The following is a 21,138-nucleotide window of genomic DNA, read 5'->3' on the forward strand; positions in this document are numbered from 1 at the left end:
TGTTCCACACAAACTTGCACTTCTGCCCACCCTTGATTGTCTCAAGGATAGGATCACACAACTAACTGAAACCTCTGACGAACCTTCTATAGAAAGAAGCAAGCCCATAAAAGTTTCTGACTTCAGTCATGGTCCTAAGGGAAGGCCAACTCAAGATGGCTTCCACCTTCTCAGGATCCATTTTTATGTTACCTTCAGAGATCACAAATCCCAAATAAACAAGTTCTCCCTTCATAAAAACACACTTGTCTAAGTTTATAAAAAGCTTTTCTTCATGCAATCTCTTCAACACCAAGTTAAGATGTTCTATATGTTCCTCCTTACTCCTAGTGAAAATAAGGATGTCATCAAGGTATATTATGACAAACTTTCCAAGGAATTGCTTTAGCACCTCATTCATTAATCTGATGAATGTGCTTGGAGCATTAGACAGGCCAAAAGGCATCACTCTCCATTCATACAAGCCTTCATTGGTTTTAAAGGTAGTTTTCCATTCATCACTATCCCTAATCCTTATTTGGTGATAACCACTTTTTAGGTCTATCTTGGAATAGTACCTTGCTCCCCCTAGTTGTTCCAATAGGTCTTCTATCCTAGGGACAGGGAATCTATACCTAATAGTGATTCTATTTATTGCTCTAGAATCAATGCACAATCTCCATGTGCCTTCTTTCTTGGGTGCCAACAGGGCAGGTACTGCACAAGGACTGAGGCTTTTTGAGATCAATCCTTTATCTAGGAGTTCTTGTATTTGTCTTGCCATCTCCTGATTTTTCTCTGGGGTTAACTTATATACTGCTTTGTTAGGCAAAATTACTCCTGGGATCAAATCTATGTTATGACTTATATCTCTGATTGGGGGCAACTCACTTGGCAATTCTTTGGTGACAATGTCCTTATACTGGTCTAGTAGGTCTGCAACCTCCTTAGGACCTACATGTCTCAAGGGCTTCACTTCCTTCACAACCTTCTTAGGTCTGTCATCCTTAGGCAAAATGACTAGAGCATAGCATGGAGCCTTTTCCTATTTCACAACTTTTAGAAATTCTTTTCCATCTAAAAACAATTTTTTTGAATCTTTCTGCTCTTCTGTAGAATCTAGTAAGGGTAAGAGAGTTACCTTTTCAGCTCTATGGTTGATGGTGTAAGTTTTCAACTTACCATCATGGTGTGCCTCCACATCATATTGCCGTGGTCTCCCTAATAGCAAATGACAGGGATCCATTGGTACAATATCATAGAGAACCTTGTCCTTGTACTTTCCAATCTGGAATTCTACCCAAGCTTGCTCCTCTATGATGGTCTGCTGCTTCTTTGTGAGCCAAGACACCTTATAAGGGTTCAGATGTGGTACCCTCCTCAATTTTAACTTCTTTACTGCCTCCTTAGATACTAAGTTATCAGTAGATCCTCTGTCAATCAACATCCTACAAACTTTGTCCCCACACTTGCATGTTGTTCTAAACAAATTCTTCCTCTGAGGTGGTTCATGGGTGCTTGATGCATTCAAAAGTGTCCTCCTCATCAAAAGGGCTTCTCCCTTCTCAGGTGCTGCATAGGATCCTTGGTTTTCCTCTTCTTGACTGTCCTCTTTCCTGACTAGGTTTGTTCTCCTATCAGTCTGATTCTTTGCCTTTTTAGGACACTTAGATGCTAAGTGCCCTGTTTGGTTACATCTGTAAAATCTTGGAGGTCTCGATGATCTTCCTCCAAATCTTCCCCTTGAGTCTCCTCTTCTTCCCCTATGGGATCCTCTAGCATTGTTCTCACTAAAGGAATTGCCCTGACTGGTCTCCCCATAGTCTCTAGGAGTTTGTCCTCTGCCACCAGTTGTTCCTCTTCCTCTATTGCCAAAATCTCTCAAATTTCTTCCTTTCCCTCCTTGGTCTTGTTTCCTTTTAATCTTTTCCTCCACTTTCAATGCAATTTGAAACCATTTTTGGACTGTATTAGGAGAACACAGACTCATTTTGTCTTGGATATTCATCCTCAACCCTTGCATATACCTAGCAAGTTTGACACACTCTGGTTCCACCAATTTGGACTTCATAGTTTGTGGAACTCTTCAGTGTAACTAGAGACATCCATCTCCTTTTGTCTCAGACTCTACCTTTTTAAAATGAAGTAGAATCTCATAGTCCTTAGGCACATAGGCTTCCTTTATCAAGGTCACCATCTTCTTCCATGTGCTGACCTAGTTTTTGTCCATCTTCACCCTTTCTGCTTGAGTGAAGTTCCACCAAGTTAAGGTAGACCCCTTCAACGTGGATTTTTCTATTTTCACCTTTTGATGCTTTGGTATCTCCTCACAGTCAAAGAAACTAGTGAGTGCATCAATCCAATCCATCACTTCTTCTGGATCCATCTTCCCACTGTAGACAGGAAGATCAAGTTTAGTGTCCATGGTTCTTCTCTCCATGGATTTCAAAGTCTTAATGTATAACCTCTGTTCTGCAGGGATCTCTTCTTCTTTTTCCTGCCAAGGGGTTTCTTCATCACTCCCCTCCTCATTCTCAAAGTTACCACTGAATCCTTTCTTGACTTGCTCTTTTAGTTTTTCCATTTCTCTCTTCATTTGCTTCCTCTCGACATCATGCTCTTTCACCACACTCAATAGTTCAACATTTGTCATTCTGTTAGGAAGTTCATTTTCATTTTCTTCTCCACCATCTGACATGGTTGCAAGTTGTCTTTCTCCAAAGATCTACTAAGTTGCTCTGATACCACTTGGAGCAGAGTCCCCTTCTACATACCTGAGGTGTGTCCCTTATAGGTGCACAAATGTTTCACAACCATACAATATAGGACTCCACTATGTGATTCCCAATACCCACTCTCCTTAGACTAGATCAAATTCAAAGTCTAAGACACCTCCTTGAGGCCTAACAAGAGACAAACTTTAAGCCGAAGTTTTCAGGGATGAAATAGGGCTTCCTCCAACCTTAGATGTAGTTTCTAAATGTTTTCATACACAAGTCCCCCCAATGTGTACTTTGGAAATCAACTATGTACTTTGGAAATCAACTTACTCACCTAATACTCCAAATAGGGCTACAAGGAGAAACTAAGGATTTGTGAAGGCAACCTTCTTGGAATTCCACCACAAAAAGTCTTAAACACCTTCAAACACTCCAATGCTGAAATCAGCAACCCTTGCTAAGTTAGGACTCTTGACCAATCTCTCAACTCAAGTTGTTTGCAAAACTCTCCTAGGCCTAATAGGGCTAAATAGGTCACTTTTCCAAAGCAAGTACAAGAAACTCAAAACATCTTCCAACCAATCCTATTGGAATACTTCAGGGACGTGAAAACATCTAAGTTCAAGTTCCTATGGTTTTATTCCACCCTTGGGCCAAGTTGTGCCTCAAAAACCCAAAACTGGACAGTCACATTTAGATGCCTGTCCAGAGGGTTTAGTGTTTTCTCTCAACATCTTCTGCTTCCTGTTCTGAGACCCAAATAATCTTAATGTACATCCTCTCCCCCTTCTTTCCACCGAGGCTTATCTTTTTCCCATGGTGGAATCTCTAGGAAAGAGAAATTTTCTCTCAAAACCCTAGTTAGGGCCTCCCTACAACCAGCAAGCAATCAAAAATCGATTCCTCTTAACCAATATGACTTCAAGACCTCAAACCACTTGCAAATCCTTCTTAAGAACATTCTTCAACTTTTCCAAACCTTCAGATTTGCATGTGAATTTGTACAATTCCGTACAAGTAGTTTCTCAGGCAGTTTTAATAGGAAAATAGCAGAATTTTATTGATTTGAAACAATGTGTTGGTGTAAATAAGTATTTACTTATTATACTTAAGTTTACTTAGGTTAATGCATTATTTAATTATTTTGTATTATTTTATTATTTATTTAGGTGAGACACTTAGGAGTTTGTGTACTCTTATGAGTTATGCACATGGTGTCTACAACATAGGAGTTAGCTTTATTCACTAAGTTGTCATGTTGACAACATAGTTATTCGCACTCCTCATTTAGCACATGTTGTCTACACCACTGATTTGCGTGCTACACCATTGTAGGCTTATCCTCACATCATCGCACTTAATTCCGTGCTTAATGGAGGATAACTCATCTCTGGTGGACATGTGCCTGGTTGTATGACTTATCATGTTGCTGACTTCTATGCATTCTAGAAGCTCTCCTGAGGCCTTTATATATAGGCACTCCTAGTGTACTCTCAAGCTGGCATATTGAATGAATATCATCATTCTGATCATACTCTCTATTTTGGTCTACTGTGTGCTTGTGTTTGAGTTCCTTGGTCTTGGGTGAATTCTGGCCTAAGCCAAATTCTTACATGGTATCGGAGCTGAGGGAGATTCTCTACACATAGCCGTTCGAGATCGTTCATGCTTCAACACCTCGATCCGAATCTGGAGCATCCGCAAAAATTGGGAGCATATAGAGCCAGATCTGACCTCATCGTTGCGTCCGGAATGTCGATTCGGTGAAGATCGACTATAAATTTGCCTATGCTGGGTGAAAATTGATTGCGAGGTAAAATTTTTTTGCAAATCGAAACTCGGAGGCCCTGATTTGCAGTTCAGGTATGGTCATTCTATTGATCTAATTATTATTTTTTCGGATCTAAATTATTTCAATTCTCTGCAATTAATTTCCCAACTAGTATTTTCGGAGTTTTTAATCAGTTGGTCCGTTAGAGAAATTTTTTTTAGCCGAACCGAGTGGTGACACCCCAGCTCGGCTTTGTGATTTTGGTGGATTTTATATTATTTCGCAGGGCTTATCATTATTCGGCCTCACAAATCATGCCGTACTGCAATTACCTCTGTGAGATTTGGTCTCTGTAAATTCTGGCCGTACTCGTCGAAAATCCGGCTTAATTCTCGACGACCAAACTCCATCGGACCAACCAGTACCACCAAACCGGCGAGCTCAACTTACCATACGGCAGGGAGTTCTTTGTTTAACTCTTGCGCGAGCAGCCTTTTAAAAACTCCAAACGCTCGCTTCCCCACAAACGTGGGACAAAACTTTGATATAATCCGATCACTGCAAAATGAATTTGGCATTGGAATCCAAAAACCGGCGACGCATAAATAATTCCCGCCCACGAGTGTCCAACTCAGACACGCGGCACGCCTGTAGTGATCCATGCAGGAGCTTTCAAACAGACATGGGGAATCGATTTCTCCCGCCACGCAGCGCCAGTGAGGACACGTCGTCGCCTAGCCCACCCAATACTCATGTGACACGTGGCTCAACAACTTTGTGACGTGGACACCTGGCCACGTCATCATTTATACAGTCAGTGAATTCGAGTCAGCACACGTGGCAGTCGTACCAACCCTGTCATCGTCCACAACTGCAAAATCCGTACAGTCTGCACACCGTACAATGCCAACGTCATGTTGATGTCACCATAGGCCAAGGGGATGCTGGCGTCATCAAGCTACTAGCTTAAAATTGACGGTCGTCAGACCGTCATACTAGGCCAATATTGAACTGTTGCGATGGCCGTATGACCATCAAATTTAACCCCATCATTCGCTGATGCAACCCCTCTCCAGATTGATTTTGGTTTTTGTAGTCCGACTTCGGGAGGCCTTAACTCGGACATCCGGACCCCAAATTAGGTGCGATTTTTTTTGAAATTGGGTAGAATTTCCTAAATTTTTCAGTGGTGCAGCTTTTTTCTGGTTTTGGTGCACGGATTATTCAGAAATTACATTTTTTGGTGACTGTACTTGCATAATCCTGCATTTTGCAACTTCAAACTCTCCGTACAGGCACATCTAAAGTCAAAAACAGGTTCCGTTTTTTTTGAAAGTGTGTTATTTTTTGTCTACTTTCCAGATCTGCTATCAGATTGTAGGGTTGTGTGGACAAAAGTGTCACTTTCAACAATAGGGCCTTTCTTTGCTTTGTATTGCTTCAAAATTGTAGCACATTGTGAAGTTCCAGATTTGTAATCTATTTAGAGGTTGTAACAAGCAAAATCAAAAGTCCACGAAGGCCAAAATTGGCAAGTGGCCCATTGTAATCTCACTATTGATAAAATGCCCAAAGCATCTATTTTGGGGGGGTTTCTTGATTTAGTGAAAAGGGGGGGTGTTCTTGGTGTTGTGTTCTCTTTTTTTTGCACTTTCCTTTCATTTTTTCTACATTATGGGCAACTTTAAGTTTCCTAAATTAACTCCTCATAACTATGCTACATGGTCCATAACAACGTGGTATCACTTAATGCATAATGGAGTTTCACAATATGTAGATGTTACTCTTCCTAAACTAGCAGGTGATAAAGTATTAGAAAGTGATATTTTAGCTTGGGTAGCAATGGATAGGAAAGCCCTGGGTGATATATGTTTGGGGGTTGATGATAAGATCATGTATCAAATCAAGAAGTGTTCTACATCTAAGGAAGCTTGGGATACCCTCGAAAACCTTTATGGTAAAGTGTTTGAAGAGGATGTTTTCAAAATTGAAGATGAGCTTGTCTCCTTAGATCCTAAGTCATATGACTCAATACAAGATTTCATCATCAAGGTGAATGAACTAAGGACGAAGCTTAGTGATTGTGGGAGTTCTATAAAAGATGATAGACTGATCTATCTTATCCATAACAAGCTGCCATCAGAATATTCCACATTTGTATCTTCTTTTAACACCTCTAAGACTACCTTAGGGTCTGCCTACAAGAAAGTCACTTTTGACGAATATGCTAAACTGTTGGATAATGAAGAAAATAAGTTGAAATCAATGGGGATTCTCAAATCACCTCAGTCTAAAGCATTGGTGGCTAATAAGGGTTCTCAAAATTCAGCTAGACAGTCTTCAAATAAAGGAAAGGGTAAGAAGAAATGGAAGAGCAAATCGGAGGATGCAGAAAAGACAACACCACAATCCAATCAACAAGGCAAGTCCTCAAATTCCAACAAGAAGGGGGACAAAAATAAGGAGAAGTGCGCTTATTGCAAGAAATCGGGTCATGAAGAGCATGAGTGTTATCTTAAGAAGATTGATGAGTTGACCAACATCATGAGGAAACATAATGTTCCATTGCCTAATGCTTACAAGGAGAAGGGGATCTTCTTCATATTCAAAGCGCAAAGGGCAAGCACTCATGGCTAATTCAAATTCTTCAAAGGAATGGATATTTAACTCAGGTGCCTCATATCACATGGGTTCTTCAAAGGAGGGTTTTTCTTCAATGAAGTAGTCCAAGGTACCGCACATCTTCATGGGAAATGATAGCAAAATGGAAGTTGAAGGGAAAGGAAATGTGGCAATGGAAAACGGAGAGTTTCAAGATGTTCTCTATGTTCCAAACCTAAGTTCGAATCTCCTCTCAATCTACCAAATCACTCACCTTAGAGATGGACATAGAGTTGAGTTCCTTCCAAACTCAGTAAAGGTGCACAGTCTTAAAGACGATTCCTTGGTTGCAGCGGGGAAAGTGAATCATAACAAAAGGTTATACTCTTTCTCCCATTTTGTGCCCAAGTCTCCTTCAAAGGCCTTGTTAACACAATCAAATTCAAACATGCAATTATGGCATGAGCGGTATGGTCATCTTGACTACCGCTACCTTCAACAACTTTGCACAACCCGAATGCTGAAAGGTCTACCTCAAATCAACTTTTCTAAGGGTGAATGTTCAACAGATTCAGTGGATATGCATCCAGAGGGAAAGTTACAGAGAGGGAAGTCTTCAAGAGCACTAGGTGTTTTGCAGATGGTTCACATGGTATTAGCAGGTCCTTTTGCATTCAGCCAGGGTCGCTACATACTTACCTTAGTTGATGACTTTTCAAGGTTCACTTGGGTCTACTTTCTTCATAATAAGAATGAAGTGTTGGACAAGTTTCTAAACTTCAAGATTCATGTAGAACGAAAATCCAACAAGGCCATCAAAGTACTCCGAATGGACAATGGAAGCATGTATGTGAACAAAAGACTTATGGACTTTTGCAGACATGAGGGAATTGATCTTCAAACTCCACCAGCATTCAGTTCACATAAGACAGATGTTGTAGCCTTAAGGATCCGAACTCTTAAGTCTATGGCAAGTTGCATGATATATGCCAAGTCTCTAGATCCATCATTAGAAGTCAAAGCAATCTCCAATGCCACTCACATTCTTAATCGTTCTCCTCATCCAACCTTACGTGCAAAACTCCTTTTGAGGCATGGTGTGGCAGAAAACCTATTGTGACACACTTCAGAGTCTTCGGTTGTCTTGCATGGGCAAAGATATCTTCCAGGGGATGCAAGGCACAATCACCTCGGCCTTGTACTTTTATTGGCTATGAAGATAGTGTGAAGGCATACAGACTTCTAGATCTAAAGACACATCAGATATTTGTGGAGAAGGATGTATACTTTGAGGAAAGTTCACCTAGCTTGTCCTCTACTCCTCTCCGCACATCATACAGTGTGGAAACTGATATGACACCAGCAATAGTGCTTCAACAGATTCAGGCACGTGGGGTTCTATCGACAGTTGCAGTGAGAGGTCACTACATCAGTTCAGTCCACATGCATACATCGCCACAGTGATAGGTCCAACACAACAGGGTACATCCAGTCTTCCAGATACAGGTTCAGTGACAGATTTGGGGGACAATATTGATAATCTACCTCTTCTTCTTGATGCAGAAGCACCTTCTTCAGTTGTCACGAGGGCTCCATCAGACTCTCTTGTTCATTCTCTACATGATCGATCCTCATAGGTTGAAGTGATTGTGAATACTTATGATCAGCAGTTGCAGCAGGGTTCTTCATTAGTTGCAGAGACAGATAGTTCTTTGAGACAGGTTCTTCAGCTAGTTGAGCAGGTTTCAGAGACATCACTTATCCATGGGATTCTTTCCACGCACAGCGGAAGTGTCTCATTTGTACCTTTGACATTGTTTCTTCCTAAGGGGAGGAACACCATTCTGCAGTCTTGGATCAACTTCTTCATTGGAGCAGTCATTGTTCGACATTCTTCTTTGGGGGGGGGAGCCTATCATGTCTCTCTTCCTCTTCTCATCATTCTCTTATGTATATACTGGATGCATGTCGTAATGGGGGGGTCTTGATTACTCCATCCATCCATGCATCCCTATTCATCTCTCTTTTTGGGGGAGGGTTTTTCCCATGAGGTTTTCCCTCTTTCTCCGCTTTATGAGAGATTGCATATCATTATGTACATGGGTACCTAACATGGCCTAGTAGCTGGAAGCCATTATGCATTTCATCCTAGATTTCGTAAGCTTAAGAGCATTCCCCTAAGTTGCACTTAAGGGGGGGTGTTGGTGTAAATAAGTATTTACTTATTACACTTAAGTTTACTTAGGTTAATGCATTATTTTATTATTTATTTAGGTGAGACACTTAGGAGTTTCTGTACTCTCATGAGTTATGCATATGTTGTCTACAACACAGGAGTTCGCTTCATTCACTGAGTTGTCATGTTGACAACATAGTTATTCGCACTTCTCATCTAGCACATGTTGTCTACACCATTGATTTGCGTGCTACACCATTGTAGCCTTATCCTCACATCATCACACTTAATTCCATGCTTAATGGAGGATAACCCATATCTGGTGGACATGTGCTTGGTTGTATGAGTTATCATATTGCTAACTTCTATGCATTCTAGAAGCTCTCCTGAGGCCTTTATATACAGGCACTCCTACTGTACTCTCAAGTTGGCATATTGAATGAATATCATCATTCTGATCATACTCTCTCTATTTGGTCTACTGTGTGCTTGTATTTGAGTTCCTTGGTCTTGGGTGAATTCTGGCCTAAGCCAAATTCTTACACAATGATTACAATAGATTTTTCTCTTCTCTGTTGAGAAAGGTTTCTCAACCTTATTTATGCCATTCCCGAATAGTTCCAACTAATAAAGGTGGTTGTGAACGTTGGGATTCATAAGTTGCATTATGCAACATTGACAACTTTGACAACTTTTTGCAATAGTTATCAAATGTCTCCAATCTTTACTAAACTTAAATCCTACACCCTACCTAGGATTCTAAGAAGGTTTTAATCAATAAACATTAACCTTCTAGACTATCTTATCCTCATTCTACCTAGAAATTGCCCATAAAATGACTAATGTAGACAATCAGGTTTATAACACACCTAATGTCTCCTTACCTTACAATTTGGACATTATTTCTAGCATTGGATTCTAGATCCAAATCCTATCCTAACCCTTTGTGTTCCTCTTGATGTGCTTGCAATGCTAGATATTGGATGTGCTCCTACACCATAAAGAGCTCTGAAATACCTTTTCAATATTGTAAGAATCACAAAAATTGGAGATCATAGAAAAAAAAGTTGAGCTTAAAAGTAGAAAATAAAAAGCTGATTTTAACTGAGCCTGAAAGGAATCAACAAAAAAATATGAAATGAAACTAGCACTTCTGGAAAGTGCTCAAAACTAGCTTTCCCATGATATGCTGTTTGCTTGATTTTGACTTTCTATGCCCAAGTTATGCCAAAATGGCAAAAAGGAACGACATCTCCTTTAGGGAAAATCAAGGCTAGGAGGGAGCTAAGGAGATATGGCACTGCTTACATTAGCAAATATACCAGGAATATTCCCTTAGTTGCCAAAAAATCTCACCTGAAAAATCATCCTGTTGATTGTATCAGAATTTTTCAATTGTACACAAAATGTTTTGAGGGATTCTTGCACTAAGTAGCTATTCCCATCCTAGGATCTGGTCATTATCGTACACCTAGAAGGGTTGTGCAGAAAATTCAAAGTTGGCATGTTGCCTGATGTGACAGCACAAGGTATAGCACCCTACAACTTTTTTTTTTCCCAAAAAGATGGCCCTTTTTACTTGCAAAAAAATGTTTTGTTTTGGCAGTGGTGTGGACTTAAATGGTGAAGTACAGCTTGGTATGACCATACAGATGTGTACAATGGTATTGACTCTCGAGATTTATGCATGAACTTCAGACCTTGAAAAATATTCACCTTGATTTATCGAGACTTCAATTTTGGCATTGGGACATGTGTTTTGGGGTTTTTGGGCCTCTCAAACACAAAGACAAGGTCCAATCTGTTTTAAAGTGAACTGATTTTTATCTTGGATTTATGCCTTTTTTAAAAACTTTTTTTCAACTTCTTAGATTGAGCATTTGGATAGCCAGTCCTTATGTTTTTGGCCTCTTTGAATCTAACAGTGATGCTTATTTTGCTCCAAGATGAGCATTTTATTCTCTCAAGGCCCGATCTCTCAGAAAACAAATTGAAAGTCATATATCTGGTTCTTTGATACCATGTTGGAGTTGATACTTATCCCGATAGCTAACATAGATCTCTTTCAACCAAAATGACAATCACATTTGAAGAGAAGCCATGATTGATGCTGTGCAACCTTGAGAGAGAATAATTCAAGAAAGCATTATAGATATGCCTGTACTGATTTAATGAAGTTTAATAAATAGGGTATAAAAGCATAAAGATAAAACCCTAGATCTAAACATAGGTAAGGATTAAATTAGAGCATGACAAATATCCTCATCTTTCAACTTGAGGCAAGATGAATAATAACTTGCCAAAAGATAATGTTTTCTAGGAATGGCAGTAACCTAATTTAGGTTGAGGCAACATGAGAAATAGGCGACCTAGAATTATTGATTGATCAATGAATAGCTAAGGTGATTAGATAAATACTCCAACAGGTTTTACATTTGAGAATGATTCAAAACATTTGTGACCAAGAACCAATGATACGGGCATTTAATATTTTCAACTGAAACAAATTATTTTGACAGAGTAACTCAACACAATTTATCATTGACACCTAGTGTAGGATAATGACTTGACAACACATCTTAAATCCTTGGATATAAAAATTTAAAATTTGCGTGGTAAAAAAAGAGGATACTGCAATATAATGCAAAATCTTTTAAGTTGAGGGCAATCTTATAGAACAATTCTTAAAATTGTAATTTCCAGCCAATAACGATTGATTGATAAAATCAACTCACAGATGCTGGAAGATTTTACACTCTAGAAGTGCTTGATCTTGCTCAGCAATTTAATATCACTGTAGCTCTATATTCTTGTCACCTTGAATGCAAGTTCAAAAGAGATTAAGCATGCTCACTAGTTCCTAGGAAAAACTTGTAACACAAGAAGATAATATTTTTCTAGGAGTGGCATTGACTTTAAAGCTCATTCAAAAGGAAATATGAGTTCAAGTTAAAGATACCATCCAACAACTAAATCAACTGTAACAATATTGATTGTAGCAACTGATATCAGGATATCAGTAATATGACCTGCCCCTGAGAAGAATATGGAATAAAGCTTTGTATGAAAAATTCCATATCAAATGATATGGTTTTCTTTGAAAAGTATTTGTTCCTTTACTACTCACATATGCACCTATCCTTATGCTGGCACATGGTGAATCACAATCTACATCAGAGGTGCACTCAATCTCCTTCACGTTCCTGCTACAAGATGCATATATGTTCTTATACTTGTTGAATGGATGCGGCTCAAGATGAAGCTTCTAACTCTTGGTTGTATCTTTATCATAGTGTTTGCCAAAACATCTCTCTTTGTGCTCAGTCTTCATGGTGGTGTTTGTGTTTGTTTTTCCCTTCCATTTGCTCCTTCCTTTGCTTGGATCTTCGCTTCTTGGTTTTTTTTCTTTTAGCTCCCTGGTGTTTATTTTATGTTGATAAAAAGAGTATTTATTCTTGTCCATCTCAATATAGTGGGCTTGTGTGCGTATATAATCAATAATTTGAGGTTTTTCCATCAAAAGTTAAAACAACTCTTGATAACTTACCAAATAGACTTTCTATATACTACAGCATCTTTTGAGCCATCATATCCTTGTCAGGTTGTAGCATTTCATAACAAAATCATGCATGTATTTTTAAACTCTTTTGCTTGGACTTTGACAGTAGAAGTGCCATCCAATGGATGTCTTTTCCTTTTGGCATATGGGGAAAAATTGTCTTCAATGAGTCTCCAAAATCTTCTGATGTAGAGATTGGGAAATCTTCTTGTTTTCAAAAAGTGGCAGGACCTTTATGCTAAGTGAGTGAATGACTGGAGAGTTTCAAAAGTTTGAAGGAGTTTTTGCTTAGTTACCGGACTCGCCTGGAAAAGGCCGGATCCGGGCTCGGGTCCGATTTGGATCCGGATCCACGTATGGATCCGTGAGGATCCGGGCAGGATTCGTAATCCTGCCTGTGGATCCGTAAGGATCCGCGGCCCGCGGATCCTTACGGATCCACAGGCAGGATTACGAATCCTGCCCGGATCCTCGAGGATCCACGCGCAGATCCGCGTGAATCCGCGGCAATGAAGGAGGAGAATGCAAAAACGTGGGCCCATTATCATTTTTTAATGTTTTTTTTTTGCTCTAAAGGCCCTAAACCCTAAAAACGACCCTCTAAATCACAATGCAAGTTCATTTGCTCTCTATTTTGCTCTCTCATTTTGCTCTCTCATACTTGCTAGTTTGAAGTGAAGTGCTTGGATTCGAAGGAGATCGGTTGTGGAGCTTCAAATACCTTGCAAGAAGTGTTTAAGGTATGCATTTCAACCATATTCTTGAATTCTTTCATAGATTATTGATTTATTTTTAGTTTTCCAAATTTTCAAGTTTTTGTGCAAGTGTGAAGTATGGTTTTCTTTCACTTTTTCTAGATTGCAAGAATAGAACAATGAGTAGTCAAGGCTCAGTGGGTGGGGGTGGGGCTGCATCACCAAGCTTCAAAATTGATAAGGGGTCTCCTTTATGGAGACACACAACAAGAGTTGCACAATGTCCTGGGGGTGGGGCATACATATGGAAATGTAATTTTTGCAACATACAACATTAGAAGCTCCTATTCCCGAGTGAAACTACATTTTTTGGGCCCTGCGGGTGAAGGAATTCACATGTGTCAAGGTAGTGATAAGAAGGGATTACCAGCTGCACAAATAGCAGCATTAGCAAAAGAGCAAGATGATGCTGATAGAGCAGTTGCAAAAGCAAAACGTGGTGCTTCCCAAAAAACAAATATACCAACACCATCATTTGATCAAACAAACACAAGGACACATCCTTTTTTGACTATGCCAACTACAAATGATGAAAATGAAGACCCATCTCCACTCACCCGCAAGAGAGGCCCACTAGATAGGGCATTCCAAATTGAAAAGAGAGACATTGCTGATCACAAAATTGGACGTTGTTTAATTGCAAATGGTGTTTCATTTAATTTTGCTAGATCACCTTATTTTAGGGAGATGGTGGAAGCAATAAATGATGCACCCCATGGTTACAAACCGCCTGGTTATGAGAAGTTGCGCACTACCATATTACATGATGAGAGGAAAAATGTAGAGGCTCAACTTCAACCAATAAGAGATTTTTGGGTTCAATCAGGTGTGTCTATTATTTCGGATGGTTGGAAAGATTGTAGAAACCGTCCATTGATCAATGTTATTGCTGTATGCCCTAAGGGGGCAATGTTCTTGAAGGCAGTTGATTGTGAAGGGCAAGTGAAAGATGCAGAATTTATTTCACGCATTCTCATTGATGCCATAGAGTCAGTGGGTCCTGATAATGTTGTTCAAGTGGTCACGGACAATGCAAAAGTTTGCAGGGCTACAGGGATAATTGTAGAGTCTAGATATGATCATATCTTTTGGACACCATGCACCGTCCACTCTCTCAATTTAGTGATGAAAGCAATTGGCACCGAAATAGATTGGGTGAAAAGGATATATGAGGAAGCTGAAGAGATTCAAATGTTTGTGACAAATCACCACATGTCACAAGCAATTTTTAGGAGTTTCTTGGACTTGGAGTTATTGAAGGTAAATTTTTATATTTAATATATAATTGAATATTATTGGATTCCACAATTATTAATTTTTGTTGTTGTTTACATTAACATGTTTTAATTTTTAGATGTTTTACTAACTTGAGTTTAACATGTTCTTAGGTTGCTGAAACCCGCTTTGCCTCTCACACAATCGTCTTGAGACGACTTGGGAAGGTAAAAGAAGCATTGAAGCATATGGTCATTAGCCCCCAATGGGGCATTTGGAAGAATTCCAATACAGCAAGGGCTTTAAATGTGAGAAGAATGATACTAGATGAGGATTGGTGGGGTCTTGTGAGTTATGTGTTGGAAATCACCGATCCAATAATGGCAATGCTTCGCTTCGCAGATAGTGATGAGCCATGCCTTGGGGATATTTATGATTCCATGTATAGTATGCTGGAAAAAATTAAAATGGTAAGTTTTACGCTCTTTTACAACAATTTTTTATTTGAGAGATATCTAGATTCTAAAGTTTAAATTGACATATTCACTAATTATAATTATTATTCATATTTCATATCTTAGGTCATACAGAGGAGGGAGAATGATCCTGAGGACACCCTTTACAAGAAGGTGGAAAAAATTGTTCATCATCGATGGAACAAGATGACCACACCTTTGCACCTCCTTGCATATGCTCTATCCCCGAGGTACTGTAGTTCTTATCAAATGTTTGTGCTTATTTTATCCAATGTTTGTGCTATTGATATTTGATAGTGTTCAATTGTCTTTTGTTATCCCCAGGTACTATAGTGCAGATGTACTTCGCCTTCCAGGTAGAGTGCCACCATTTAGAGATGCAGAGGTTGCAGATGGGTATAAGAGGGCACTAGCTAAGATATTCCAAGATCCAGAGATTGGGGCAATTGTGAGGAGTGAATTTGCTGCTTTCAACTCAGGTGAGGATTTCGACCCTATTGCCATAGCAGACCAAAGCAAGATGGGTGCCATCAAATGGTGGTACCTTCATGGGCAAGCCTTCACGTACCTCCAACCTCTTGCCATAAAGGTCCTATCCCAAGTAAGTTTGTAAAATTAAGCTTAAGGTTAACATTCTCAATTCCTTGAATTTATTATTTAATTTATTTATCTTGATTGTTGTATTGATAATTTTTAATTTCTCTTTAGGTTGCCAGCTCTTCTGCCGCTGAGCGGAATTGAAGTACTTACTCCTTTATCCACTCAATCAAACGCAACCGGTTGGCTCCAAAAAAATCAGAAGACCTTGTGTTCATTCACAACAATTTGCGCTTGTTGTCACGGAAGGATCCTAAGTACAAGAAGGGGCCCGAAAAGCTTTGGGATGTAGCACCCGAGACTCCTGATTTAGATATGACCATCCGAGATCTTGCTAGATCCACTTTGATTGATGTGGATGATGAGGAGGAGGATTATGAGTTAACAATCCCCTCTACTACTAGTGGTTTGGGTTCCTCTACTAATACAGATGCAACACTTGCAGCTCACCAGTACCCCTCTGATGCGGATTTTCTTGAAAATCCATTTGATGATTAAATAAAAAACTTTAGTGTTGACTCTTGACTCTTTTATGAGTAAATCATGTTATAAACTTTAAGTTTAATGATCTATATTTTGAATGTTACAAGCTTTCACTTTCAGTAATTCAATGTGAATGTGTTGATTTTCTTTATAATCGTGAAAATAGATTAATTATCAATGTCATTGATCAAGTATACTAGATTCATACTATGAAATGATTTAGTTTTAGAATTATGTATATTTCTCTTTTTTTTAGTATATATAATGCATATATATAATTATATATATATATATATATATATATGCACGAATCTTCCACGAATCATAATTGGGAAAAAAAAAATCCCGAATCCACAGATCCGATTCACGTGCCCGAATCGGATTCGTGTCACGAATTGGAAACTAAGAGTTTTTGCTATAGTAAGTTCATCTCTTGCTCTTGTAAGGACCTGTACACTAAGCAACAGCCTAGGCCAAACTGTTCATTTTCTAGAATGTTCAGCATTGACAAATCTTTGCCTTTCTCCTCTAACTGGCACTTGTCCCAGGATTGTTTTATAGAAAACATCATCTTTAGCTCTTACCCCTAGTTATAAGCATTTCTTCTTGACTGGAAATAATATTACAATTTATTTTTGTCAACCTGACAAGATTACTTCATAGGTCTTCCAGATACTCTGAGCCTTCTGTTGTAATTATTTGGCAGATTCCTCCATCATCATGGAATGATCAAGCGATCTGCTTTTTCTCCGTGTCTCCTAGGATGCTTTCTATTGCACTCAACTCTTTTGTTCTCGACAAAGTCCTTTTTAATGTTGATCCTTATTTTCTTATGGTGATTTATGATCATCGATATCCTTTTCTGATTGTTATTCTCATGGTTCCATAAAATATCTTTGGATTGTTTCGAGCAGCATGATAGTTACTGACAGATCATTCCATATTGTTGGGACTCAACTAGATTTTTTAAGTATTCAAACACTTGCCAAGCCCGGTGGAATTGAGCCCAGAGACTCAACTTGCAAGTTTGGTCAAGTTGAGGAAGTGAGATTAATGAGATTTGTATATGAATGTCTAATGTTATAAACGTTTATTGTCTTCTAGTTTTTAATTTTTCTGATCTCATGTTTGAACCAAAAATAGGTCTGCAAAGTCCCAGTCTCATTATCTGCTCTGTTCTGAACTTACATTTTGGTATGTTCTCTGTAAATTGGTTGCCAAAACATTTACCCTTTGATTGTCAGAACAAAATCCCGGGAATTTATTAAGATCCATTCTTGCAGAACATTGATGGTGGGTATCGTCTTCATTTTGCCCTATTGAGGCAGTGGTTGATATTAGCAATATGCAAGTTTATGTTGAGAGATTCCACCATGATGATAAGCAATTGAATAAGTAGGGAGATGGAGGGTCTCCATGCCTGAGCTTGCATGGAAATAATTGGGTGGCCACATTGGTTGCTAAAACCTGCAAGTTGGGAATTACAATGTAGCTATCCATAATGAGAGAAATTCCAAATTTAATTACAAGATTAGTAAATGAAACCTCATTTGAATTTGTCAAAAGGCCTTACTAATATACATCTTAATGATCAGCCAAAGATTTAACAGAATTAAAAGCATGGATAGATTCTTCAACTACCACAAGTTTGTCAAGGATCTCCTCTCTTTCATGAAACTAGATTGTGGTTCAATAGTGTTTTTCTAGAATAATGGTTATAGATTTAAACTTTTTATTTTATTCTCTTGCTGTTCATTTTCTATCAACTAAGGATGAGTCTGTGGTTCATTTCTTTATTTTTGAACAGCTGTATTTCTGTTGAGTAGGAAAGCATGTTTGAGAGGAAGCACCATATCTATCAGTGTATACCAGATGGTGAATTAACCATTGTCATATGATAAAATTGAAATCTCAATTTGCTTGTGGAGTTACTCATTAGTGTTTTGTTATGGAACACTATGAAATTGTTTTCAGGTGCTTATTGTTCAAGACTAATGTGTATATAGTACTGGCTTAGTTTTCTGTCACATCAACAGTCTAGAAAAAGTATTTGAAGCTGTATTCATGTGAAATCTTGCAATTGTTAATGTGCAGAGATTTCATAGAGTCTCAGCTACCCATATTCAAGCAGCAAAATCCTCAATTGGAAGTGGTTCCATTATTGAAGAGGGGAAAGCATCCACACTTTAGAGGATATTATAGTGAGTTTTGATATATTTAACCTGCATTTTACTTCTGCATGTAGACTGCAATATCTTAAGAGCTCAGCGAAGCCAGAATTTTCTTGTCTTCTGATGCAAACTGTTGATCTGATGTGTAGGGGACAAAACCGTACGAATAGACTGTGTCAAAAATATGGACCCAAAAGATATTTTATTACGAGCAATAAGGCTTCGAAATGCTCTGGGAGCAGAAGTAAGGAAATTGAAAAATCGGCACATGACTAAGAATAGGAGTGTTCAAGGAACTTGGACGACAGCTACCAGGATCTAAATTATGTGACAAGAAGTTCATGTTCAGTATGAAATACTCAAACCTAACTCATCTGTTAAAGGTAGAGTTTATAACTCAGAAATCTTTGACATTTTATGCAAAACTAGCCCAGGAGTGCTGTGGCTTAAACACTATTTTCTCTTTTTAATGCTAGTCGTGAGCATGTAGTTTGATCTGGGAAATCTAACTTCAACTAAATGGTGTTCATCAGCTTCTCATGGTATTAAAATCATGTTCTTTTGTTCTTTCTAAGAATTTCTATGGTTTATTAGTGGGGAATCAGGTTTTTGGGTGGCAGCAAAGGATATTTTGATATCTTGGAAATAATTTTAATTTGTTCTATGTCCAATATATGCAAAATTGAGCAATTCTTTGGGGATGGAAACATTTTACCTCAGAATTTAGATGGTGTTGAGACATATTGTTGGCAAACATTTCTGTAAATGATTTTTGTCATTATGGTAGTGAGGGCTGAGTATTTGAGTTTTGCAACTTTCATTTTCCCACATTGTATTTGAGGAGGATAAGAAGAAAACAATAATAAACACTGATACATTAATGTGATTAGATTTTATGATAAGTACGATATATTTTAGTTTTCAATCTTTCATCAACATTGTGTGATGGCCATTTTGAAAGGAAAACATGTCTATAGATCTCCACTAGGCTGTATGAAAATCAGCAATGAAAGTATGAGCTGTTTGTGTGATGAGAGGCAAAGCACGGAAAGAGGCTGGTTCAAGAATTCATCCATTTTTCAAATCACAGATATGTTCAAGTCATTATACTTTAATATATCCTTTTTTTAATGTACTAGTGAAATGCTAACTAACATTCCAAACAATTTGTAGCTATCAGGACCGTTTGTAAGCTGAAATTATTGAAGTTGATGTACTTGGTGGTGTTGGAAAAAATAGAAAAGTGAGACTTGGTATGCACATGCTTAGCATTCTATCCTAAATTTAATTGTCTAGATAGATTTTGATTATCAATATAATTTTTTACTGAATTGGATCATTGGATAAGGTAGGGTTACAACACCAGGTAGGGTTGCAACACCTTTCATTCAGCGATCTCCGTGCACAAAATATGGATTTTTTTTGTGGATTATCAACATGTTGCCCTTGAAAAAATTAAATTGCCAAGTATTCTATGACATCCCTACAGTCCTAAGCAACCTTTCTAGCTACTTAGTTTTCACCATTATGGCGACCTCAATGCACAAAATATTTGATCTTGTTGTGAATTATCAACATGTTTATATTGGATTAAGTGGATTTGCAAGCACTTTAGCTACTTATTTTTCAACATTCTTGAACGTTCAAGCATTTGAGGGAAGTTGTGTGGATTTAGAGGAACCAAGGGTTTGATTGCTTGTTTTTTATTTCTTTAATACTATTTTGATCAAAGATTGATCTAATAGTTTTTATAACATGTAAAAGTACATTGTTTAATAAAATTAAATTATTGGAAAGGGTTAAAACCCCCTTCAAAGACAGAAGGGAATGCCCATTGGCCATGGTCATTCCTTTAAGGTGCCTTCTATTTTGATAGCTTAAAGAATGGTTAGTAGGCCGAGGCCATTATTTAAAGTGTCTTGTGTCCTTGCATATTTTTGGTTAGTGTCAATTTTTTGAATATCTTTTAACAATTTGCTATTTTAAAAAAATGTTAATATAAGTTGTCAAACACAATTATATAAACAAATGCATCATTTATAAATCACATGACAAGTCACTCAATAAATGCGTTTCATAGTGGGCAATCATAAATAATATAAGTTGTCAAACACAATTATATAAACAATGTGTTTCATAGTGGGCAATCATAAGTCATCATATTACAAAATCAAATTGACATAATAATATTACCATGATAATATGCACAATTTAAGTCATCACATAACATTGTTCACATCGAATAATCATAAATTACCTTACTAAAATCAACATTTTAAAAAGAATTTAGAATAAGAACTCACTTTATGAATGTAATGTATGACAAATTGATTACATAATTGTTAAATGCATATATTTTTACACATCATGTGATATCATGAAATGTCTAATAATTTTTGTACATAATAGAACACACCAATAAAGTGTGCAACTTGATAGTACAAAGAAGCAATAATAAATAGTAATAATAATAATAATAAAATTTCATCTTGAATCAAAATAATTATTTTTACACATAATAAACCACATTAATAAAATGTGCTACTTAACAATACATTGTTAGAGATTCTATATATAAAATAAATGCACTCATAAAGTGAGTTCATGTAATGTAAACAATGAAATATTAACACTT

At 37.8% G+C, this 21,138-nt stretch overlaps 2 protein-coding genes across 3 annotated transcripts in view; both read left to right on the forward strand.

Moving 5' to 3' along the window:
* The window catches only part of LOC149552134 (large ribosomal subunit protein mL43-like), a 120,199-nt gene extending 101,006 nt beyond the window's left edge, over positions 1-19,193 (forward strand). For both annotated transcript variants that reach the window (XM_089787616.1, XM_089787617.1), the window contains 2 exons: positions 18,427-18,533; positions 18,653-19,193. In XM_089787616.1, the coding sequence (XP_089643742.1) occupies positions 18,427-18,533; positions 18,653-18,825 (280 nt within the window). In that variant the 3' untranslated portion in view covers positions 18,826-19,193. The remainder of the gene's footprint in view (positions 1-18,426; positions 18,534-18,652) is intronic.
* LOC149552136 (uncharacterized) lies at positions 15,319-16,438 on the forward strand. Its single transcript, XM_089787618.1, has 3 exons — positions 15,319-15,482; positions 15,577-15,853; positions 15,961-16,438. Exons 1-3 carry the CDS (start codon positions 15,439-15,441, stop codon positions 15,991-15,993), a joined length of 354 nt encoding a protein of 117 aa, XP_089643744.1. The 5' UTR covers positions 15,319-15,438; the 3' UTR covers positions 15,994-16,438.
* Positions 19,194-21,138: the final 1,945 nt, after the last annotated feature.

The sequence above is a fragment of the Cupressus sempervirens genome, chromosome 6 (assembly GCF_028749045.1).
Source record: "Cupressus sempervirens isolate cs-2001-9-10 chromosome 6, ASM2874904v1, whole genome shotgun sequence".
Taxonomy (NCBI): Eukaryota; Viridiplantae; Streptophyta; class Pinopsida; order Cupressales; family Cupressaceae; genus Cupressus; species Cupressus sempervirens.